The 26,157-nt window shown below is 46.7% G+C and overlaps 1 protein-coding gene across 1 annotated transcript in view; it reads right to left on the bottom strand.

Moving 5' to 3' along the window:
• OSBPL6 (oxysterol binding protein like 6) overlaps positions 1–26,157 on the bottom strand; it is a 699,671-nt gene that overhangs the window by 230,242 nt on the left and 443,272 nt on the right. The window contains exon 11 of the mRNA XM_086956201.1: positions 13,379–13,509. Within this exon, the coding sequence (XP_086812327.1) occupies positions 13,379–13,509 (131 nt within the window). The remainder of the gene's footprint in view (positions 1–13,378; positions 13,510–26,157) is intronic.

The raw sequence follows: 26,157 nt of genomic DNA, 5'->3' as shown, positions 1-26,157 counted from the left end.
ATGCCCTTAGTTGGGGAACGCCAACAAGCAAATGCACCTGCAAGAGTAAGCGGTGCAGAAGGGTTCTGGTTATGCAGTCCCCAAGAGGGATACTGGCCTCAGACTTGGTGAAAGGGCAGCTCGCCCTCAAGTAACGTAGGAACCCACCTCCTGTGTTGCTGGAACCTTCGGAGTCTGCAGGAGATCAGGATCAGCAGACCGGTCAGTTGCGTTACGGTGCCTGAGAAGGCAAGGGAGTGACTCCTTCTCCCCAAGGGAGGATAACTTCAGTTATCCTTGATGCTCCACAGGTCCTGCACGGCGCCTGTGTGGTGCACGGGCACAGATGATGCTTTGGACGGACAGGGATACAAAGTCTGGCCCAGTCGAAGTCCAGAGTGGCCAGACAGTCAAAGATCAGTGATTTCTTATTCAGAATCTTGTCCATGTCCAATCTAGGGTCCTACAGCCATGTATTCCCTTTTGTACCCACTGGAGTGGGTTGGACAGGTTCAGGGGACCCTCCCAGGGGAGGGTCAGGACAGTGGGGCGGACACTCCCATGTCCTTTGTCCAGTTTCGCACCAGAGCAGGAGCCAACAGCTCCCAGGACTGGTTTGAACTGGACTATGCACAGGGACACCAAGTGTGCCCCAGATGCAGACTTTCAGGCACTTTGGAAGTGCACCCACCCAGACCCAATACACTAAATCCTGTCTAGGAGGTTTTCACACCTCCCTGTGACACAATGCCTATTGTTCTGCCTGCCCCTGCTCTAGCCTGGCACAGCAACTGGAGGGCAGGAATGTGTCTCTGGTCGACACCAAACATTTTGTGCTGCCCGGGTCGAGAAGGCTGGTACCGGGATTCCCAGGGACCCTACAAAGCTCACTTCAGAAGGGTAGAATCATACCTCCCACACCGGTTACCGGTGTGAAGGTATGATTCCAAGGTGTTTGATACCTAACACGACATGGTTTGTTGTAGCCGTTTTCGAGATAGCAGTTTACGCAAGCATATAATGCACCTCTACCTATTTGTCTGGCTGAGTCACCGACAACCCGAGAGAACGGTCTCCAAAGGCAGCAGGGGCACCCTCTCAAGTAAAACCCAGCACCCAGCCTTCAGAATTGTCAAGGCCTGCTAGAGGGGTGACTGATTTTAAGTGTAATGACCTATAGATATAGTAAACCTATATCTAAAGTAAGTGGTGCATGCACCACCTTACACAGGCTGCAATGGCAGGCCTGTAGTTCCATTTTGCATGGACTCTCAATGGGTGGCATAATACAAGCTTCAGCCCATGGAAGGCTTCTGGGGTAACTATGCCCTGGGTACTTGTGTACCATATACTAGGGACTGACAAAGGTACCCCAGTATGCAAACTGGAGTGTACCTAAGTACATGCATAATATTTTAAGGAGAAAGCGGATAGACTGGGGTCCTGGTTAGCAGGATCCCAGTCAGACCAGTCAAAAACAGTGTAAAATCAAGCAAAAAGTGGGGGTAACCTACTTTCCTACAAGAGGTATGAACTGTGCTACAAGGGAAGTGCACCAGTTGAAGAAGCCACCAGTGAAACAAATGAGATGGACCCATTGGGGTGCAAAAAAGTACAACACAGCCCTCTAGATGCTACTTCAGGTCAGGTCACCACCAGAGTTATTCAGCAGAAGGCCATCATGTAAAACACAGCATTATTATGTAAAATAATCCTGTAGCTGAGTTTCTGAGCCCCAATTCGCCCACAGAATCAGTAAAGGGGAATGAATCATCTTATAAGGTCAGACTGAGCCAAAATCCTTTTGTGCAGAGATATATCCGAAGCCGCAGCCAGACGTTCTGAATGCAAGACTCTTCTGAGAGCTTTCTGTCTGCATAGGCTACTATGACTCCTGTAGCTCTCCCACCCACCAAAGCTAACGATGTGCTTCTGGACAGTGCAGCACCGCAGAAGTGCTAGACTCTCAAGGAGCATATGGCGAAAACAGCAGATTACTGTAGTTCTCCCATACCTATACAAGAAGCAGCAACAAAAGCAACCATTCCTAATGCTCCAGCTCTACACTTGCATTAGGTTCAGTGGGCATCTTCTTTAAATGGAAATGATGTAAAATTTGAGCATGACCCTAATACACATGGGTAAAAATAATTATAACATAAAAAAGAGTATGATGCATCCAGTGCAAATGCACTTTAAAAAACGCATAGCCCTGGCTTCATCACAGCACTTTTTTACATTACGTTTTAGCTACACTGCAAAGCATCCACAGTTGAACAGCATGGCTACAAAACTATGTCAAAGCCTATAGCTTTCATAAGAGAGACCTACTGGTTTTGACAATGCTTGCTCTTCTAGTGAAGAAATAAATCCAGCATGAATTCCAGCATGAATGGAAACTATCTTTAACCAAGTGAGCTGGAGAGACGAGAAAACATAACAGAAAAAAATACCTACCTACTCGATAGGCAATAAGTATATTCTGAGGTGCTACTGAGTTACAACTGAGCCTTGTGATTCAAGAAATACTTCTAGCACTATGACAATTATTTAACTTAAAAAACATCACATTTATTTAAAGATATATTTGTTTTCATCAGCATAATAAAAGTATATAGCTGAGCAACTTTGATCATATACATATAAATTAAAAACCTAGTGAATATTTTAATCTCAGTGTTCGTCACAGTATGTATTCTCTCTGGAAACCTCCTACTCACACCTCACTTACTAACGCACCTTCAATCGTATTCACACCTCTCATTCATACAGGTCACGGGCCATGATGCACACAAACAACAGGAGAGGTCAGGTATGAAAGTTAGCTTCATACAAATATAGAATGCTCAAAACATTAATAATCCAAAATACATAATTACACATGCAGAGGTATAAGTTACCTACAGAAAATAAACAAAATCAGAAGTGTAATATTACACGTAAGAAAATAGTTTTGCACACAGAACTTTGAATATTCAGCTGGTCCAGTTAGCTTTAGTAATCAGCTTCCGAGATCTTTGGGTCCACTTCTTGGTAAGCCCTGACACGTGTTTTGTTGGGAGACCCAATAGGCGGCCACATCTTCTTCAGGGCGCAATGGAGATAAAAACCAACCAAACAGGGGCGGGGAGGGAGGGCATCCCTGAGGGAACACTATAGGTGGAATAATAATCCCAAAAATAAGGCCCACATAAAAAAGTAAAACTCTTGTTTAACACAGTAAGGGTACTCGGACCTACCACCCTGACTGAGGTTGTGAGCGACCGAAAGAGAGAAATATCACCACAGAGTGCATACTCACAGACCCAGAGAAATGTATTCAATAAAGAACTGCTGACTGGCCGAAGAAAAGGTGAAATTAAAAAACGAATGCAGGACCCAAGGTGAAAATAAAGGGGCCAATGGGGTTACGAGAGCCAGCTAGGCACTTACAGTGACCAAGCTAATGTCACAGTTTGGGGGTCAGCAGGAGGGCAATGACGTATGACCCAAAGTGTCTCACCTCCAAAGGGAGGGACCACTGAAACGAAAAAGAACATAAAGATGAAGGCCACAAAGGGGGACCACATGCAGGGATACAGCGCCAAGAACGTGAAGTAAAAAATATGACTGTCATAGGGCACCTTAGCATACCTCTGAATGCCAACCGGCTGTTCCAATCAAAAGGGGGACACCTCACAGCCGAAAAGAACGTCTTCCAATAGCAGATACAGGCATTAAAGATCTTCCGGATGGTCAGAGATTGAAAGTGAGAAGGCCGATATTCTAAATGAAAAAGTGAAACTTCTACCCAAACAAAACTGCTATAGTACATTACAAAAGGAAAACCAGGTGAAGAAAGGGGTTCAACACCTAGAGCAAGTACAGTGCTAAATAAGGAATTCTAGAAAACAGTGCAGAAATGAGAGAAACCGGGATACATTCGTACTAACAAGACAGGATAACGGTATCGGTACCGTGTGAGCGTAGAGGTCTCTAGGCGTCCTACCCGAGTGAATTAAATACATTGGCCCACATTCGGGAAAAAAAAGAAAAAAATAAATGCGGGGGGTCATGGCGGAAATACCCATATTGCCAAATTGGGATGGGTTCTTGAACGAGCCCAGAATAGGAAAATTGCTAAGTGGAAAATTTAATAAGCGCCCTAAAAGACAACAGAGTGACCAGAAATACCCAAACGGCCTGTGCGGATGAGGGCATAAACCAACTCAATGGGGAAACAGAAAAGCTATATTTCGGCTCCAGGGGCCCTCTTCTTTATTGGAAGTGGTGGGAAAACATGGCACTCTGCTTTGGAGGATATTTGTTGAATGCAATAAATTAAAATTGGGCTTTATCATTTAATAAGCTTCAAGCCCTTCGAGTGATATCGATTTGGTGCATGAACTGTTATGAAACTATCTGGAGGTTCCACTGGAGTTGTCAATAGTGGCATGAAACATGAAAGAAGTGATTCAACTGATGACAGTTCACCAATCAGAATACACTGCTATGCAGATGGCAATTCTAAAATATGCAGTATATAATGAGATTCCAACCCTGGCAACATATGCTCCATCATCTTCTCGGGCAAGGATCAGAAAGCAGAGTGTCTGCATCTTTGGATTCTCTTGATGCTGCACTTCAATATGTATCTGCTCAAGCTTCAATGTAAGTCAACCAATGATATCAAGTTCAGCCACTGCTGCTCTACAAGCTGTTGCAACTTCATCATTATCATCAAAGGCTACTATGCCATCTGGAAGTTCAACCTCCACATTTTTTTGTAAGATCCATGTCAGCCTCTGTTTTTAAGAGAAACTTCTGAGTATTAGATTTTAAGAACGGTTCCTCCTTTTTTCTGAAGATACATAAAGAAAAACTCAATAAAGAGACAGTTTGTACCTTTTGCCTCCCAGTATATAATTTTTCACAATGTCACAATAATTAGAAAATCAGTATGAATGTCTAGCTTCTTTCATTTATCACTGCACGTATAGCTTTACATTTTATTTACACAATACATTCCTTGAATGTATCGTTCTTATGATTGCTGAGATGCCTATTACCCCCAGGTCTCTTATGTCGTCGTCCCATTCATTAACAAAGTGGAGATAATCATCTCCCGACAGAAAAAAAGAAAAGAGGAATGCTGGGACGCTAAGCCTAGCCCCTCCCACCGGGAGTTCATAAGCAGTACTTACCCAGCATTCTGCCTGTTCTTTTTTTATGTCTGTCAACAGAATTTAGATGTGGATGCTGGTGCTGCTCCTGCTGGGCTTGAGTGGCTTTTTTTCTTTGTATACCCCGTCCGGCTGCCAGGCTGCGCGGTTGGCACAGCCGGACTGGCCATAGGGGGCACCGGGCAATCCCCTGGTGCGCCGCATGGGTGGGGGCCGGTTTTGTTACAGGACCGTTTCAAATCGGCCCTGTACCAAAATCGGCCGAAAACCGGCCCCGGCAAAGAGCTCCGAGACACCTCCAACACCCTGCGGGAGGGGAGGAGGGGTGTGCACTTTGCCAGGGCCGGTTGTGGTTCCCAGTCCGGCCCTGGCGGTTTGGGTGTCTGGTGCTCTGCCTCCCGGCCTGCCGGGCTTGTTGGGAGACTTGGTTTTCCCGGCTTGCAGTTTATGGCTGATGAGCCGGCCTCCCGGGTCCTTCTGGGTTGCTGGGCTCGTCTTCCTGCCTGGCTGGGTGGATGCCACGCCTTGTTTGCTGGTTCCCCTGCCTTCCTCCACTTGGATGTTTCTTCAGGACTCTGGGGTGCTTCCTTCTGGGTTTTGCCTGACTTCCTGGGTTTGGTGTTGGAAGTCAGGCATTCTGATGCAGTGTGGCTGGCGGCGGTGACAGTGACTGGTTGCGGGCCAGGGCATAAGTACCACACAGCGGTTTTTCTTTCTTATTCCCTTTGAGCCCTGCAAGTAGAGGATGTGGAGTGACGACTTTGAATGACGGGAACCCAGTTTGGGTCTCTATGCTGGCTCGACATCCTGTGACTCTCAGCGAATCGCGCATTGTTTGGGTGCCTAAGCACACTTCATGTGTATTGCATGTTTACACTATATAAGTACCTCAGCAAAAGTCAGAGACTTTCATGTGCACACAGGCATCTGGCCTCTTTTTTTATGTGTAGCTGTGGCCTTGCGCTGGCTGGCGGTGGAGAAGGGGGCCTAGTTTCTGTCTCCCGACCCCTCCCCTCAGCGAGTGCAGCGTGCAGTGTCACAGGTGGTTCCTGGGGCGTTTGGAGCTCCCTGCTGGGTGTTCTTCCCTGCCCTGGCTTGGTTTCTGGTTCGCCTTGAGCTGGCTTATGGGGGGTGGGGTGGAGAGGGAGGGGGCGATTTGTTCCTGCCGCCCGGCCCCCTCTGGGTGAGTGCTGCATGGAGACGTCTGCTTTCTTCCAGCTTGACTTTGTGCCGGCTGCTCTCCATGTTGTCCTCGCTCCCGCTGCCTGCTGCCGTTCCATCTTGGGGGTATGTGTTCTATTCTGCTCTCTGGGGTTCGGTTGGATGAGGTTGTTCTGGCGGTTTGGGGGTTGCTGCTGCTTGCTCCACTGCCTTTTCTTCCTGCCATCCTTAGTGGTGCTGTCCCTGTCTTTCTGATTCAGGAGTTTGCGGGGGGTTTGTTCTGGTCTTTTTCTCCTGGGTCAGTGTGTTGCCCAGGGTCTGTGCCCATGCTCGGCTGGCCTCAGGCGGGCATCACTGGCAGCTTGTGTGTTGTCTCCGCTCCGCCTCCTTGGAGCCTTGCTCCTTTTCACTCTGTTCCCAAAGGCAGGGGGGGCTCTCTCTGTGTTGGGGTGGGGTACTGTGCTCTGCGGCTCGCGGCTGTGAGTCCCCTCTTTGCTGTTTCTGACTTGTGGTGTGTGTGCTTACTTCCACCTTGCGGTGTCTGTGACGCCTGTGTTGCTCTCCTGTTTGGACTTCTGTCCGGTGGTTTTGCTGGTACTGATGGCTTAGTGAGTTCTTGCTTTCACTACTGAGACCTGTGTTCGACATCGTGGTCGCTGGGTCAGCTCCTGGAGGGTCCACTCTGCCTCTCCTCCTTTTTGAGGTCAGTGAGATGTGTGCCATTGTGCTTTGGGTAATGATACTCGTCTGTTATTGTGCACCAGGCTTCCCCTTTGGGGGTTCACGTGTGCTCTGCCACTACACGTGTTCGTTCCACTGTGTCCAGTGCTCTGGTTTGTGTTCCTGTTTGCTGCTCCGGCTTCCCGTACTGGCCTGCTTCTGCTCTGCTTGGAATTCCCTCTACGGCCTTCCCCCCACCTGTGTGCTCCTGCTCTCCTCTGCTCTCTGGGGTCTCACAGGCTGAGGCCTGTTTGGTGCCTGGTGGGGGGGGGGGGCGCCTGGCCTTCCTGGTGCTGTTGGCTCTGGTCTCTGTTCCTTATCTGGTCGTCCACCGGGGTCCTGGTGCAGTGGGTTTTGTTGCCACGCTCCTGGCCTTGTCTGTGATTGTGCCTGGTCGGGCTTGGTTGGCGCCTTGGGGTGCCTGGTGCTGGGGCCCGGGTGTCCTTCATGGATTGTCCTTCTGGGTCTGCCCTGAGTTGCAGGTTGGTTCTTTCTGATGTTGGGCTACGGCCGTTCCCCCGTCTGCTCCTGTTCTCGTCTGTTTTCAAGCGTTGTGTGGGTTCGCAGCTGGTTGGCTCCAGGGGGTGCGGAGGTGCTCCATTTCTGAATACTCCTCTTCCCTTGGCCTTCTTTGGAGGCCTGTTACTTGCAGCCCTGTTTGCCCGTGTCTGTGTGGGGGCCTGCCTGGGGTTGCTGGTGCGTCCTCCGGCTGTTGGGGTCATTGGCTCCTTCTTTGTCTCTTTTTTTTGGTTCCGCCTAATCCGCTGTGGGTGTTCCTCTTTCTTTGCCCCTTGTGTGGTTGACGGTCTGGGGCTGTTCTCTTGTTGCCCTGGTGGGCCGGTTTTGCAGGTGATTCTGCTTGGCCTGTGATCTTTGCTGGTCTGTTCGTTCTGGGTCTGGTCCTGGTTCGGTTTTTGGCCTTGTTCTGTGGGTGGTGTTTGTCCTTCTGTGTTTCTGGTTCCTGGCCCCTCCCCTGCCCTTTCGGGTTCAGTTGGGGTCTGGCTGTCTGATCCTCCTGGTTGGTCTTTCTGTCCTTTGGGGCCTGGTTTTCCTTTAGATGCTTCGCTGCTTCCTTTTGGCTCTTGAGACCTGCTGGGGCGGAGTTCCAGGGGCTGTGTTCGTTCTTCCCCAGTGTTCTTGTGAGGGGCCTTGCCCTTTGCCCTTGGCCTATCCCTGGGATCTTTCTGCTCCTCCCAGTCTGGGTGCTTGGGGGTTGTTGTGTGTCGGCTATGTTCTGGGCTGTGTGCTTCTGGTTGTTGGGGGTGCTGGTGCCTGGCCGGTGCTTCCTTCCTTCCGGGTTTGGTCCGGTTGGTCCTGCCCTTGATTGGTTCTTTGGTTTGGGCCTTTGCCCTTGTGGCTAGTGCTTTCCTCTTTCCCTTTTTTGGGGTTGCTCTCCTGTGTGTCTGCCCGGTGGTGTTGGCTGCCGTGGGGGGCCCCCTTTCATCCTTCTTGCCAGGTTGTTTTCGGGGCTCCGGGACATTCCGTTCTTCCCTCAACTTTTGAGCCTTGTGTGTTCATTTTGTGTGGGGGCTTCCCTTTTGTCGTTCCAGGTTTTGGTTCCTCTGTTACCTTTTACACTGGTGGACTGCCTCCTTGTTGTTGCCTTCGGTTTTCCTTGGGCCTGGTTTCCGGTCCTTGGTTGTTTCCCTGCTGGCCAGTTGGGCTGCTGGGGTCTTCTTCTATGTGTGTTCTCCTCGCAGTTCTTTTGTTGTGGGTGGCCTCTGTTGGGTGCTCTCTACTCTCTGTGGGTTGTCCTCTTCTTCCACTCGGTCAGCTCCCATTTGTTTTGGTGGGTGCGACCCTCCTTAAGTGTAGTGCTTTCCTGTCTGGGTGCTGCCTTGGGTATGGTTTCCTGGGTGAGCTTGGGAGTTGGAAGGCAGGATTTTCTGCTTTGGTATTCCCTACTTTGTTAATGAATGGGATGAGGACATAAGGGACCTGGGGATAATGCTCTATTACTTACCAGTCATCTTCATTAGTCTGGGACCCGTTGTCCTCGTCCCATTTATATACCCCTCCCTCCTGGACAGACGGCCTTCCTGTGTGGGCTTTTTTGTTCAGGCGGGATGCTGAGTAAGTACTGCTTATGTACTCCCGGTGGAAGAGGCTTTTGGTCCCAGCATTCCTCTTTCTTTTTTACTGTCAGGAGATGATTATCTCCACTTTGTTTATGAATGGGACGAGGACAATGGGACCCGGAGTAATAAATATTACTGGTAAGTAATAGAGCATTATGTCTTTTTGATCTTGGACATTCCTCTGTGTGAGTGAAATACCGTAGTAAACAATTAGTCAAAATGGAGAACATGCATGGCGGGAAACAACCTTTACAACGCAACTTTTACAACGCACTACCATTACAATGAAACTTTTACAACGCAACATCCATTACATTGCATGCTATTACAACGCAACCATTACAACGCATGACACTACAACGCATACCACTACAACACATGTCATTACAACGCAGTCATTACAACGCATAACATTACAATGCATACCATCACAACGCATAGTACCCTTACACTATCCAACACTTACCCTACTGTTGCACCCCCTGGAGTTAGAATAGTAATTTTTACCCCTACACTCTCCAACACTTACCCTACTCTTGCACCCCCTGGAGTTAGAATAGTAATTTATACCCCTACACTATCCAAAACGTACCCTACTGTTGCACCCCCTGGAGTTAGAATAGTCATTTTTACCCCTACACTATCCAATACTTACCATACATGCAATGTAATGGTATGCGTTGCAATGGTATGCATTGTAAAGGTAGTATGCGTTGTAATGGAATGCGTTGTAAGGTAGTTTTTAAAAATTCGTTGTAATGGCATGCGTTGTGATGGAATGCGTTGTAATGGATGTTGCGTTGTAAATAATGTGTTGTAAAGGTATGCATTGTAAAAGCATGCGTTGTAACGTCATACATTCTGCAGGGCTCAAAATATAAACAGCAGCCTTTTACTCAATGTCAGATTATTAGCTTTGAAACAATTTGAAACAATCGCCCTAACCCTAAAGTAAAACTTCAGAAATGAATCAGATTAAAAATACTAGATTATATACAGCAATAAGCTTCCATTCAGAACACAAATCTATCTAACTTACACCAGACAGGCACAGGCATAACATATTCCACCTGAGGGCAACCATCACAAACTCTTAAAAGAAACTTAATTTCCTGGTCATAAAAACTCTGTAAAGCTGGAGAGAATTTGGCTAAATATGCCAAATATACCAATCCCCAAAATATGCAAAGATCTGCAACCAGTACTTAATTTGAGCTGGCGCTGAGCACTGGCACTTAATTGTCAACACCAACACGTAGACAAAAAGTGCCACCATGTGGCATACTGCCCTAAATTAGAGAACAGCACAGCAGCATTTGTTTGTTGATTTAATATACAATAAAATGACTAATACCTGTGGCACAAGCCATTTTTATAGCTATGGGGGGCCTAGAATAGTCTTAATGGTCACACTGCTGAGTGTGCGGTGGATGGTAGCTGTGCTACTACTGTTATTGGCAGAGTGATTAGGAGAAAGGAGTGGTGCAAGCCGCAGTGGCCTCCGTACTAGAGCCCTGGCACTTAATGTTTTACAAATTAGCCAAAGGCCCGGCACTGGACCTGACTCAGCCAGACAAAAACCCAGAAGATGATAACCCGGAATGAAACCTTCTGACATCTCCTTACACAGTAGTATCTGCCTTTTTCCCACCACACAACATGAACGCATCAGGAAGACCCCACAGTCAACGCAACACCAAATCTATCAGCAGTGATAAGCAACTGTTTAAATAAATGATGGTCGCTTGACAATACAAAAGATTAAGAGCCCGCTGTAGGACACCAAATACCGGTCGGTAACGGCCGATTTCATTTTGATATGTAGGGGCCTTAAATTTTACAGAATCAGTAAATTTTCCGATTCTGTAAATTTGCTGATTCGATAAAATACAGAATCAGTAAATTTACTGATTCTGGAAATATAGATGTAGGTGACGCCCTTAAGAATTTGTTATTTACCACAAAATTATATTTTGTGGTAAATAACGAATCCCAGTGTACATGCACATCTGTGCATGTGCACCTGTGCCATGTGACACACATACATGCCCTTGGGGCATGTATGTGTGCCACATGGCACACAAGCCAGAATCAGGGGTGCAACAGGGTGTCAAAGTGACACCCTGTCCGCCTTGACAGTTTGGTAATTTTACCGAATCGGTATTTACCGATTCGGTAATTGACATTGATTCCTATGGGCCTCAAGGCCCATAGGATTCAATGGTAATTACAGAATCGATAAATACTGATTCGGTAATTACCGAATCATACCGATTCGGTAAACATTACCAAATAATTTCCTACATCTCATTTACTGAATCTAGAATACAGAAACGGTAAAATTCGGTTTTATAGAGTCGGTAAATGAGATTTACCTATATCGGGCCCTAACTGTTCTCCATAGCACCTCTGGCAGTGGAACAAACCAGAGATCCCTCTTAAACGTAGGTAGAACAAGAAATTATATTTTGTGAATAATCTCAACCCAGTTACTGTGGCAAAACTAAGAATAAAGAGAGCTAGATGAGACTGCCAATGAAAGCATTCTGAGATGGGCATTGATGCCGGGGACTGGAACTGCACCAGAAACAGATCCAGCCTCACGTGACAGTGGAAATATGTTTCAGCATTCGGACTTACCAGGAAACAAATTGAAGGAGCTGAAAAGGATGTCAAAGTTAAACACAGACATGGGTTACTAACATGGGTTACTAACAAACTAAGAAATGTCTGGGGTTGTGGCCAGGGTGTAGACTCAAACAGATATATCTCTGCTCAGCTCTCCCTGAGGACTCCCATATGAGGCTTAAACAAAAATGGGGTTGTAAATTGGTGAAAATACCTTTAAAATATTCGGGAAGTAGTAAGAAATACTCGGACTTGGTGCAGACTTGGGTATGGGAGCTGCTTGTATCGCTACTTGGAGCTTGATGACTGCCCTAAGCTCTCTACTCATGCATCGGTAAGGAACAAGAAAGGTGACACAACAAACGAGGGAGGTGGGGCCTACAAATAAAAGCATCTGAACCACTGCCCTTGGGAGGAACTGCAGACTGTAATTGGTGGGATCATCCAGCTGACAGTTGACATCCTGTATGTGTGTCAGTCTGGTGTTGCTGTGGCCAATCCAGGACATTTGAGAATGTGGCAGGTGGGGTAGTTTTGTCTGTCTCATCTGGGAGATTATGACAGCTGTAGGAGCTGGGCTCATGCATGAGGTGTGGAGCTGGTGTGGTGGTCTGCCTCCCAGATAAGTGGAATGTTATTAGGCTGTGAGGGCAGAAGGTCACAGTGGCACAGACGTTTACGGGCGCCCTGTTTCATGAGGAAGATGTTACCTCTATCCTGTTGCATACAGCTAGGCGTAAGTAGTTAATTTTATTGAATACACTGAATAGGCTAATACTCCTACCTTTAAATTGGTCATTTGCCTTTTTCACGATGCTAGCCATGCGACCTTTGAAGTGGAGTTTCAAATACAGATAATTGCCTTCAGATGAGGATGGTGTCATATTTCGTAAATCTGATTGAATACATAACTCCATTAACAAACTAGCAGTCCTTGTCTGGGGGGCGGGCTATCTGCTATAATGAATCTGCAAACTTCACTAATGGCACTAACTACATATGCAAGAACTTAAGAGAGACGTCAGAGCGCTCTGTGGTGGCTACGCCAAGTCTCTCAAGAAGTTAGACTACTCTCCACAAAATGTAGTACAAAAGACAAGAATTAAATATGTTGAAACATCGATGGCTAAGCAACTTCAAAAGCATGTAAACTTCATAGAAGTAGCTGCAATGACACCGAAAAACACTAGTGCCTCAACAACCTGCAAAATGAAGGAATAAACACAAGTGTGCTCAATGCAGAGTTTCTAGCACCTTCACTATGGGTGGGTGTACCCTTAAAATGCTTTGTTGGTGAGCAAACCAAAGATACAGGGAGGACATTCGGTGGCTTGCAGATGGTGTGTCCGTGTTGGGAAAAAGAAAGGGTCAAGCATAAATTATAATGCAAGACAGGCTGGCACAATTATTCATGCAATTCAAGGGCTTATGGCCATAAAGCAGCGAAATGCAAAAAGATTGTACACACCAATGCAGATTGTAAAATTCATGCTGCAAAGCTAGCTGTGAAACGAAAATCAGAGTAGTACGCCTCAAGACATAAAAATTACCCCGACAACTTTGCACTCTAGGTATTTTTAAAACACAACATTTGAACAAAAAACTTTACTATGCAGTTGAGGAGAAACGGCATAATGCAGAAAAGAATACCTGAGAAAGTGACTGGCGGAGACGAACAACTTGAAAATTGTGACTAGAATAATCGTGCTCGGAGACCACCTGCTTCAGCTTCTCCTTCTCAATCGCGATTGTATTAAATGCAGCCTTTAACAGAGAATTCACTATAAAACAAAATAAATGTTTTAGTGGTACACACTTACAATCGCTATCTACAAATTGTGGCAACTTACTGAAACCATTAAAAAAAAAATCTTTTTATTGATTATACCAAAACAACAACAAAGACATTAGGTTACTGCAACTGTTTTCACATGTGTCATATACGCATTGCCATACTTCAAAACTGTATACACAGGATAGCAAAAAGGGGATCACAGGGACTCATGTGCCTCCGCTTCTTCTGGGTGTCTCGGGGTGCACAGATATTTGTGCGGTACCGATTCCAATCCTCCCAGATCTCAACCCACTTTTGGGGACAACCCCTTGCCATGTAGACTGACCTCTCTCGAAACATGCCCCAATCCATGTCTTCCGTCCATTTGTCTACCCGGGGCGGCAGTCAGGCTTCCCATAACTGTGCAATATTACGTTTGGCTACCATACACGCTAGAGTTACCTATTGTTTCTTATAAGCACATAAATCCATGGGTTCAAATAAAACCCATCTGCGGGCCTCTGGCGTTAATTCCATCCCCAGGACCTCTTTCAGGCAGTCATGGATTTTTGCCCTAAAGTCCTGCACTTCTGTACAGTGCCACAAAATATGCAAGAAAGTTCCTAGCTCCCCGCACCCTCTGCGGCACTCCCCATTCTCTGCTCTACCCATTCGAACCAGTCGAGGCCCCGTGACATATGATCTATGAAGAATCTTTAGCTGCACTAATCTGAGCCTCATCTGTATAGCCACCACCCGCGGAGAGGAGACCGCCTCCTGCCAATCTTCATCATCTAGCTCTAACCCATCTGCACTCCATTGTGTCCTGCAAAGGGCCAGCGGATCCTCCATATTATTGATAAGCTGTTTGTATATTAGTGAGATGGTCTTCTCTGGGAGGTGACCGTCTCGGTTCTCAAGAGGGGAAGCGTCAGGGAGTGCCGTACCCCTGGTGATGTGCGTGAGCAGAGCATGTCTGATTTGAAGGTAACGGAAGTGTTCCCTGTCGTGGAGGTGGTATTGCTGCTTGAGGGAGTGGAATGTGTGGACTGTATCTTTACCTCAGACATCTTTGATCTGCGTAATCCCGATAAGGTCCCACTTATCAAATCCCTTGGATTTCCATAAGTTTCCCCGTTTCTCGGAATTCCATAACGGGGTGGCGTGTGAGCCTCTCCTCCCTCTTAAGATGTCTGTTAGCCACGTGCCATGCCTGCGCCGCGTGGGCCGTAGGCCCCGCAAGGGGAAATTGGCCAGGTAGAGCGTAGAGTGCCCTTGTGAAGTCTCCCCCGGCACCTGCCAGCGATCCATCGCATATCCCGGGTCCTGGGGGGGAGGGGGGGGCATAAATGACGTGGTTCACCGCCACCAGCTGGGAGGCCCAATAGTATTTCTGAAGGTCTGGCAGCCCTATCCCCCCATCATACCAAGGAAGAGTGAGCTTGGAGAAAGCAATACAGGGCTTACCCTCCAAAAGAAGCTGTCTCAGGAGGGTCTCTATTTCCTTAAAATAAGACGCCGGTACAGGGTCATCGTGTTTTGGAGTGCATATAGGAACCGGGGAAGAGTCATCAGCTTAAAAAGTACTGCCTTGCCCAGAAGCAAAAGCGCAAGTGCCCGCCACCGCGTCACGTCACTCCTAAACCGAGCTATAGGAGGGCACAGATTTTCAGTATACCGTAGCTTCGGATAAAGCATGATATAGATACTGAGGTATCGAAACCCTATTGGTTCAATTTGTATCGGGCAGGTGCCGGGCATCACTGGTGGCTCGCCCCTAAGGACAAAGAGATCCGACTTTGACCAGTTTATTGCAAAAACGGAATACCTCCCGAATATAGCAAGCATGTCCAAAAAACATATCAGAGATCCCCTTGGGTTGGTGAGGTAGAGTAGGATATCATCTGCGTACAATGAAATGTTGTCCTCCCTTCGCAGCCCACGTATCGACCGGTCCCATCGAACCCACGCCGCCAAGGGCTCCTACGCCAGAGCAAACAGGAGCGGGGACAAGGGGCACCCCTGTCTCCTGCCCCTGCCGAGGAGAAAGTCAGCGGACTTTCGGTTATTTACCACCACTCTGGCGAGGGGATTAGCGTATAATAGGCGCACCCAGGCAGTGAACTCCGGGCCAAAGCCCATCTTTTCCAATACAGCAAACAGGTAGGGCCACTCAACCCTATCGAATGCCATACTGGCGTCTAATGACACCAGTGCCGCCGGTTCCTGGATCGTTGGGGTCCTTCCCAGTTCCCCATGTCGTCTTCGCAGGTTAAGAGCAGTGTTCCGGTGCGGCATGAAGCCGGATTGATCCGGATTACTAGGTTATTGATAACTTTGACGAGTCTTGTCACTAACAGTTTAGCCAGGACCTTAGGTTCAGCGTTCAGCAACGATATAGGTCTATATGAGGAGCAGAGCATCTTGGGTTTACCTGTTTTGTGGATTGCAATATTTGCCACCCGCTGGTCGTATGAGAGCTGGCCCTCTCTCTACTCTCTGCAAACATGTATCGGACAAATGGAGCAAGTTTGTTAGCATTCAGCTTATAACGTTCAATGAGAATTCCGTTCGGGCCCGTGGCCCTCCCGGAGTGCACTCCCCGAAAGGCCTGTGCCACCTCATCGTTTGTGAATGGGGAATTTAAATAGTCCCAGTTGTCGTCTGACAGTGAGGGCATCTGAATATATTTAATCATTGCTACATTGTCGGCTTCTGAATACGACCCTGCTGAGGTGTATACTCCCCGATGGTATTCCGAGAACTCATCCGCAACGTCTTGCGGGTCCGTAAGCATGGTGGAGTTCCCACCCTGTAACTCTGGGACCAGCCGCGATGCCCAATCTGAAACCATTTTTAAAGTGTGCTAGAGATTTCAGCAACAGTCATACAGTTACCTATGACACATTATAATCTAACAGAAATTGACGCTTTCAATCCTTATTGAAAATTAACACATACTATGAAAATCTTTTTAAATGCAGTCCTAAAAATGATACCTACCAAACATCTAATGAAAATCAGATCGAATATGCATTGACAAGGACAATATGTTTGTTTTTTAAGGTGAATGTGTGTACTTGTGGAGAGTGGATAGATAAGTGGTCTCAGGTGTTTTATGCCATTCTATGTTCTATCATATCTGTGTGTATGTTTATTTGACACCAAAGTCTCAAGCCCATATATGAATCAAAAATCCAAACATACACTAAATCACAAATCCATCACCTTGTCTATATTTTACACAATACATACACATCAAGACAATGGATTTATCTATACATGTTTTGATAAAGCTGTGCTGAGAAGGACAGTACTCAGAGGGCATGAATGTAGCAATTTATTTTGATGCTGCAGCCCCAGTCTGACTTGATCTATCAATCACCAACTGCATTATCTTTAATCTTCTGCTGGCCTGTCGCTTTAACCACATGGTATCTCCCGTGGCCAAAAACCACATTATCTCCCAGCTGACAGTATTTTAACCGCCAGCTATAATTTCAGGTTTCAGTACCCTGAGAATGGATCATTGCGGTTCCTTCATATGAACTAACGCTGCTGCCTTCAAAAAGCCCTGGGAACAATTGCCCCAGCGCGTAACACTTGTTGGCTGATCTGTAATATATACAAATTACGTGATCAAGACAAGAATAAAAAAACCTTATCTATTAACTGTGAGGTCCCTTATGCATTCTGGTTTAAAAAACATTAGGGTGAAGACAGTCCCTTACTATGAAGAGCTGTGGGAATTTTCATTCCAGACGCTGCCCGGAGATGACTATCCTGCAGCAATGTGCTACTGACATCAGCTTTAGGTCTCTCTTACCAGGAAAGAGTAGGCTGTTTGGTCGCGAAAGACCTTTTGTGGGCTTACAAAAAACGTACTGTGGGGCTTAGAGCCTGCCTATTGCTTACCATGTGCTTGCTTCTTATCGAATACTTATTATTCGATGGCTTACCTTCCTCTTCTTGTGTTTGTCCTTTCCCTAGAATAACGCCTCGTTAACATCCTTTTGACTGACTGACTTGTATTCTTCCACTGCTCACTTTTGAGAACTATTTTTCCTTTTGCTTCCAGCACTCCAAGAGAGGGCATGTGTTTCTAGCTCTCTCCCTCGTGTGATACTCCTCTAGGCAAATAACTACTCACTCCTCTAACACGCACTTTCCATGTTGCTCCCTCCTTTCCCTACCCCAGCTATTTTTATTTTCTTTCTAGTGCTTCAGTGACAAAGGACAATTGTACATATGAAAAGTACACTTAATTGATGTGCCGCCCGCTTCCCGCTAAAGAGCTGTACCACTTTCCATCTCCCACTCCTCTCCACAGACATCTGTGCTGTGTCATCGGCAACCAAAGTGAGTCAGAAACACATTTCTCTATAACATTTCAGGGCTATGTTTAAATGCCAGCTGCCCTCTTCTTCCCTCTGGGTTGTTAGCTGCCTGCACAAGTATCACCGGGGCAGGGGGGGGGGGGGGGGGGGAAGGGGGGACAGAGAATAGGCTAGAAGGTCAGCATCCTGCAATTGCCAGAGCAATAGCAGCCGTGAGTGTGTTTACATTTATTTACAGAAGGGTTGTGGGGGCTTCCTGAAGGGCTTGCTTGTATCAACTACAAAAGTGATAGCCCTCAGATCTCTACAAATCACTGGTCTCTCCTGTCATTGTTCCCAGAGAGCAGCAGACATCATTTGCATCACTTCTGTTTATTGCCACAGTTCTCTTTCCTTTCTTCTTGCCGCAATGTGTTGAAGACAATAACGCCGTGCAGCAGTTCCTCTCAAGTAGGTTTAAACGTGTTCTAACTTCTGGAAGTTATACATTGTCAAGGATTAATAGCACAGTTTCAATGGCACATGGCATTAGAATATTCTAGTTAGTGCTAGCTCTGACGGTTTTAAATGCAGATTATTCTTCCCAGGGATTACATGAAGGACACAAAGTAATGAGAGGAAGAGTGTATGAGTGATTTATCTTTCCTGAAGTAACCTGTGCATATTTCTTGTTTAAATTGAGTTGTGATAGGAAAGGGCCCCCGTCCAAATGTTTTTTGTTGTTGTTTCATCATCAGTTCTGAAAAATGATAGTTTAGTATTTTTTTTTCATACTAGAATTCCTTCTTTCACAGTGGCATCTCTAGACATGATTTTAGACGGGGCACACAAGGGGCCACAGATAAAACTGGCTGGCAACTTACAACAGGAAATCACGAAGATTGTGTGCATGTGTGTTTTAAACACAAGTTAACGTGACATTATAGTTAAGTATAATAATAATATCTTTTCGTTAAAAAACCCATAGAAATTCACCGAAAAAACAAAGGTTAAAGAGACATTATAGTAAGGCTTTATAATAATATAAAACTGTGTTCTAAAACAAAAAACAGTGAATTTCACCAGTTATAGTTTACTGAGCTAATTATAACTTGTACCTCAATGCACTGCTTATGACCTCACATAACCCTTGCATGCTTATGACGAGCTCAGCTCGTCATGAGGCACAGTGGAACTGTGCTCATGACGAGCTGAGCTCGTCATAACTGCTGCGGCCGGCCGGCGCGGGACTAAATCTCTGCCTGTGCGGGCGTTCTAAAGGAGTGGACGGAGTCGTGACGAGCCCAGCTCGTCATGAGCACAGCTCCACTCTGCAGCATGACGAGCTGGGCTCGAGACAAGCACCGCGGCGCCACGCGTGGCCCCCCCCGCACCGCGGGGGAATTAGCCCCACGTGGAAGGGGTTACATCGCTCAGGCATGGACATAAATATGTTGAAAAACACCATAACTTGTCATATTTGTAATAAGGTGGCCTACTTGAAACGAGAATGTAGATGGAATCCATATCAAATGCAGAATGTGCTCATATGCAAATATGAAGGTGGTGCCAATGTAGAATGTGCAGTTTCAAAGGTCATATAATGCCAACATGCCTCAATCCCCAATGATGCAACAAAACATGGTTAACTAAAGATATAATTTGAATCCAAACGCAAAGGTTGTACAGAACACCTTCATTCTTGCTGATAATCTCCAACAGTTCCTGGGTTTTGACAGTCCCATTGGACAGGACTCTGATCAATTATAATGACGGTGACTGACTGGGGTAGATCAGAGTGGGCCATATGTAGATAGAATGGTAAATAGTCACCCTGTATCATTTTATCATTTTTGATTGATACTGGATCTTGCCACTCTACTGAGAAAAACAGTAAAGGTCCCACAACTATCTCTCTTGAGAAAACAAGTCCAAGTCGTAGGCATTTCTAATCAACAGAGTACAAACCCAGTTTCAGCTAAGTTTGCTGTCCCTGTAAAAAAAAAGTGTCTCTTGAAGAGGACCATTAATTTGTAGTGTATGACTCAAGTCCTGTCAATCTGTTGTACAGGGATTTACTCCGCACATTAAACAGTGTGATCTATTACACACCAGATGACGTGGAATTTCAGACACACAATGAGGATGTAGACTTTAAATTAAAATCCTGAGAAACAGCAGTTAGGTTGTTCCCAGTTTCAACAAAAAGAAAATTTGCCTCCTGACGTATGATGTATGGAGAAAGAGGAAGACTGGAGTTTACAGTCAAAGACATTGGACTGATTAAAAATGTCGAACCAGTCAGAATCACAGTGAAAGCTAATGCAGAATATTCCTGAACGCCCCAATGGAAGAGTTACTTACCTTCGGTAACGATATATCTGGTAGAGACACAGTCTCACCGCCGATTCCTTAACTTAGAATATCTCCCCAAGCGTCAGGCTGGATCCGGAAAATCCTTTTTCCCCAGCAATACCTCTGCACGCCCGGAGGCGGCGTCGCCCAGCTCCATCCTGACATTGTCCACAGAAGTGACGTCAATGGAGCCATGTAAGCCCCTCCCGGCGTGCTGACGTCAGTTTTCTGCAGGAAACTTTTCCGCGCCACAAAGCAGAGCTGCGCAAAAAACTGCGATAGCATAGGAACAGTGTGTTAAAAAAGAACAAAATTGTTGAAAAGGCACCCAGTACCCAGAGGGACTGAAAGGAGCTCACAGAGTACGTGTTGGGAGCAAGGGCCCAACAAAGTGCCAAGCTGTGCCCCACTTCGAGGGGGCAAGAACTGCAGCACGAAAGATATGACAAGCCAGGCACAGCTTGTCACCACAGGAGGGAAATTAACAACCACAATAATGAAGCAACATGTTGCAAGACAAGTGACTAGAAGTGAATGACCACTAGAAAGTTTACGACACACACCCTCCAGAGATTTAGGGACTGTAGCACCAAAGAGAACCCAACCCAAACGACTGCCAGAGAAAGAAGGAGGCATACGTGTGGGCGGTGGGAGGGGATCAAAAACAGAATAACTCCACTTGTAAGGAGTACAGGTGGAACAACATAAAAGGTAGTAAAAAGTATAGACCTGAACCACCTTAAAACGTGGACGGAGTGGAGAGCCAAAGGGCTCGAAAGTCGAACCACACCCCCTGCGCCAAAAGAAGGTGCGAGAACACGCCACCAACCAAATAGACAGAGGGGAGTCCGAAGGGCCCCACGCAGAACAACACACCCTACCCCAGAGTGAGGTGCGAGAGCACACCTCCGGAAGACCAAGGGCACCAGAAAGTGGGGCTTGGTGGAAAAACACCATATGAAAAAGGCCTTCGCAGAGCGGGAGGGTGGGCGGGCATTAAGGAATCTGCGGCTAGACTGTGTCTCTACCAGATATATTGTTACCAAAGGTAAGTAACTCTTCCATCTGATATAGACATCTAGCCACAGATTCCTTAACTTAGAATAGATACCAAAGCCAGTCCCCATAGGAGGATGGTCTGCAAAACAACCACCAAGTTCCAGGAGAACCTATTCGTCAACTGCTGACGAAAAACGGTGGAAACCGCAATGCCAGGACAACGGGTATCAGACCCATTACTCACCTTAAGGAGTATGAACAAGGAATGGTAAAGACACCAAATCCGACGAGGGACGGTGTGAGACATCTCTTGCCCAGACACAGACGAAAGGAAAACAGAACTAGAAGTTCTCTGCCAAAGTAAGAAACAATGCAGCAAGACCTTCAAGAAGGATCCAAGCATCGGGCCCTATAATCCAAGGGGAACAAAGTCTCAAGGGTCAAAACAACATGACAACAGTAGAGCATACCGCCTGAACACACACCACAGTGGAAGCCACAAGAAACAGGGGACATTTGGAAGTTTGTCCACCCCAGAACAGGAGCCGCAGCATGAGGCCCATGGGTGGAAGAAAAACCACATTAATGTGTACTGCCTAGGACATGTGACAACAGTTGCAGGGCCGAGCCCAGAGCCTAGTGCCAACAGAGAAAGAGGAGCCACCATTGAACAAAGCTACAGAGATAGTCGGGCAGCTAAATGTATTAAAAGGCACCACTGTGAGTGGACTACCTGCAAGGCTATGAATACATAGATGACACTATCCTGAAGGGAAAGAGTAAGCAAGAATGACTGACACTAAGGCAAAAAGACTTAGTATGCGAGCACCCCAGTGGCGTGTAGAATCCACTATATACCCACAAAGAATAAGGAATGTCAACACACGTACACGGAGTGACGAATCCTAAATAGGGGAATCATGCAAGCGGTACCATGGTACTGGTGTGCTGCAGAGCAGTAAAAAAATGCAGAAATAATAACCGGTCCCCGAGGGGGAAGAAACCTAGTCTCCCGTGAGACAGCGAAACATAGACCACAAGACTGCCCATAAAGGATAGAAAGAAGACACAGACAAAAACCTACACCGCCGAAGACTAACACGGTCTACCAAAGTGGAGAACATCGAGAAGAATACACACAGTATTGCTACCTACAGAAGTACCTTTGCCAGAATGGGAATAAGAACTCACACCCAGAAAAACGTCAGGGGTGGAACACAGGTCCAGTGGCAGAAAGGCATCGACCAGAGCCACACCTTGAGAACTAGGAATATGCACAGGACAGGTAGTGACAACCTGGACCCCATGTCCCAAAAAAAGCAAGGAACCGGCGACCGTGCCAGGGAAGACCTGCTCCCCCCAGGGGCGCATGTCCACTGATAAACAGGCAAGACGTGCACAGCGAGGCTGTAGGAACACGCCAGGGTGACAAAACCCCCTACGGAGGCAGGGATGTGTTATGGACCAACCGTGGACAATCAACGCTGACCCTTGGAGAGAAACTAATCCTATGGATCTCACCAGAGGAGACATTCTACAACAGTAGAAAGAGTCAGCTGCGTCAAAAGTTCCTGGGCAAGGAAGAGTACCAATGTGATTGCCAACAAATACCCCACATAGGGTAAGGCACATCCTTACGAAAGAAGGGTCCCTCTTGAGACAAGCTCATAGGCAGAGGCTCAAAAGAAAGGTAAACACAGCTGAACCAGCTGTACCAGAATAAGTGAACAGCACGGCTGAGCAGCCACACAACCCAGAACATCTGCAGCCCACAACGCGTGACAGAAAAGAAAGGGACGGCACCACCACGAAACCCAAAATCTTCCACAAAGATTAAGCCAGAGGAAGATACAGGAGGCACCTGCCCGCCGAATCAGCATGGGCGTCAAAAAGAGTGACCCCATCAAATGGTACATCTCTAAGCCGCTCCTGAATATGCTCTGGGAAAACGCCAGCACGCAGCCACGCATGGCAGCATATGGCAACCGACCTGGCCATAGTACGACCCACAGAGCCTGTGGTGTCCATGGCAGACCAAATTGAAAAGTGTGCCATATCATGGCCATCACGGAATAGCGGGCATATCGGCACACGAGTTCTCCAGCAAGGAGGGGAGGAGCCGTTCAAGAGCACCCCAAAGGGAAATTGAGCTTGAGCAAATACACACAATGTGTTGAGGGACCAGAGTCCCGAGCTGGGGGACGCAAACACATTATAGCCATATGACTCCAACCACCGGTACTCCGGAGTGGGAGGATGCAACTTAACAGGAGTCACAGAGAGAGCTGCCTGAGGCACAAGTCCTCCAGCTCCAGGACAGAGGGTCAAACAGGCGGGAGCCAGCTAATGGCGGTGTGCCACAGCACGATCCATGGGGTCCCCTGAGGAGGGCCATGCCCATGTTCCGAGAAGGATGTCAAACAATGACTCTGCCAAAGGCAACAATTGTTCCATGTACCCCATGCCCGGGTGGAGAATATCCAGCAAAGGCTCCAAAGGACTAGAGACTGAGGGCGGCTCCATCCTTAAAATGTCTGCAGCCCTGCAAACAACCCTGACAAACGTCCCACTAGCCCTTGTGGCCCTGCAAGGTGGTGCTAACAAGTCATCAGTAGGTTATGGACGCAAGCTAAACCGGCCACTTAATAGAGGCTCAGCGGCAGGATGAGTAGGCCAATGCTCCACTGGCGCCTGTGCTGGAGAGCAGTGAAATGACTCAGGGGGTGGTGAACCCACCGGGACCACAGCCTCTACCAATAAAGCCAGAGGCGGTACAGGTGTCGATCGGCTTTGAGGTGACGTCGAGCCAGCGTCCGAGACCTCTAAAAAGCCCCCGACTGGCGGAGTGGAGCAAGCGTTGGCAACCTCCGAAAAGGCCTCGACCGCTCGAATCAAGCTGGCGACCTCCGAAAAGGTCTCGACCCCTCGAGTGGAGCTGGCACTGCAGCACATTCGTCTGGGTGCTGAAACATCTACTGTTCTTTAACATGGAGGGAACATAAGCAGCAAACTGCGGTACACACCAGGTATGGGAACACATGAAGAGAAATACTGCCTATCAGCGGGAACTTGTATTATCCAAAGCTCTGTTTTTAAAGTAAAATCAGTCCCTTTGGTGGCCATATCACTGAAAATACAAGATTTAAAAACAATAATATTGCCTACGGGGGCTTGTTGAATACAAGCTTCTATGGCCTGGAATCTAGGGAATGCTAAAGTGATTCTGGTATTTTACTGACCACTGCTGGTCGTTTTCCCTCAAGAAAGTTAAATAGAGGCAGTTGCCAGAAAAATTAAAAAAGAAAGTCCCTAAGTAGAAAGCCATTCTGGTATTTTACTGTACTCTACTGGTCGTTTTCTATCAAGACAGTTAATGAGAGGCAGTTGAAGAAGCAGAAAGCGATTCTAGTATTTTACTGACCTCTACTGGTAATTTTCTATCAAGACAGTTAAATAGAGGCAGTTGAACAGAAAAAAGTCCCTAAGCAAAGGCGGAAGCATACAAGACCTAGGACTGATCTCCAGAACCCAGAAAGTACATACAAGAGATCTTCCAGACAGCGCAAGCGCTGTCTAGGCTCAACCTGAAAATGGAGGATAGTTCAAGACCTGAGAAAGGTGAATTAAATTGTAATCTCATGGTGTTCAGTGGTACCAAATCCTGCTGCGATGCTCTTTCAATTCCATGTTATGCCAAATGTTCTCAGTCATTTATCTGTGTAAAGCATTCTTTTACATTCCCTTACATGAGCATAGTCAATTCCTTTTTGCTTTCTGATGGTTAACTCTGGTGTGGTGCTGAGTGGTATACAGAGAGTACCTTAATTTTTTATCAGATACTGAAGATCTGAAGAGCTGAAAACTGCTTGGCCACTACATTCTGCTCCAGTACATTGATAGACTACAGGTGGTGCCAATAAAGCAAGAAGCTTCCAAACGAGACAACTGCACTGCTGAGTCATTTGGCGGAGAAGGGACATACTGTGTTCCCTACAAAATTACAGTACTCAAAGAGTGAGATTCTCTATTCGGGACACCACATCGAAAATATAGTTAGGATGGTGTTTCAAGAGTGCATCTCTACAATCTAGAAAACGAAACTGCTTACAACACATACAAAAGAAAGGATGTTCATTGGAAAGGTGGGGTACTGTCGTCAGCAGATCACCAACTAATCTCTACTAGCTAAGCACCTACAGAGACTTATACATGATCTGTCTGATCTGCCAACCCTGGGAAAGCAAATGTATGAGTGCGTTTCTAGAGCTCAGAGATAAACTCTGCTTCACACCAGCACTAGCAATGCCCAATTACGAAAATATTTTAAGATTGCACTGCCATAAGTGTGGAGGATGCCTGTTGTTCATTTTGACTCAGACCCACAAGGAAGCAAAACAGCCAGTGACATACTTCTCTGTCACACTCAACAGTGGCCAGTGGCTTTGATGCTTCCTGGATGTTTTAAAGCAGTAGCTGATGTTAGTATCCAGCAGCAAGAAGGAATTGTTATGGGTTGCTCACTTGTTGTGATTCAGTTGAGATTTTATCGACTCGAACTCAAACACAGCACATGACGAACAGCAGGCTTACTAAATATGAACATGTGATTTTAGCAGCTGGAAATTTTGTACTTGGGAGATGCAATGTTTTAAACCCTTCTACTCTCTTCCAAAGAGAGACTCAGACAATGATCAGATTGACCATGACTGTCTTGATGGTACTAAATGGTGCACAATGACAAGACCGGACATTCGAAATGTCCCCTTGGAGAAGCCAGATTTTACCTCGTGTGTGGATGGCTCTTGTTTAAGAGATGGGTGAAGAATTCCAAGCAGCATATGGTAGGTGGTGTTGTTGAAGCGTCCTATGGTGCAATGTAAGTTCCGCACAGGTGGCCAAACTGATTGCTCTTAGCTGAGCATGTTGCATTTTAAAAACTCCGAGTGTCAACATATATACCAACAGTCTATACAGCTTTTGGTATG

Source organism: Lissotriton vulgaris, chromosome 2_1, assembly GCF_964263255.1.
Source record: "Lissotriton vulgaris chromosome 2_1, aLisVul1.2, whole genome shotgun sequence".
Classification (NCBI taxonomy): domain Eukaryota; kingdom Metazoa; phylum Chordata; class Amphibia; order Caudata; family Salamandridae; genus Lissotriton; species Lissotriton vulgaris.
The sequence above is the reverse complement of the archived record's forward strand: the minus strand, read 5'-3'. Positions and strand labels throughout refer to the sequence as shown.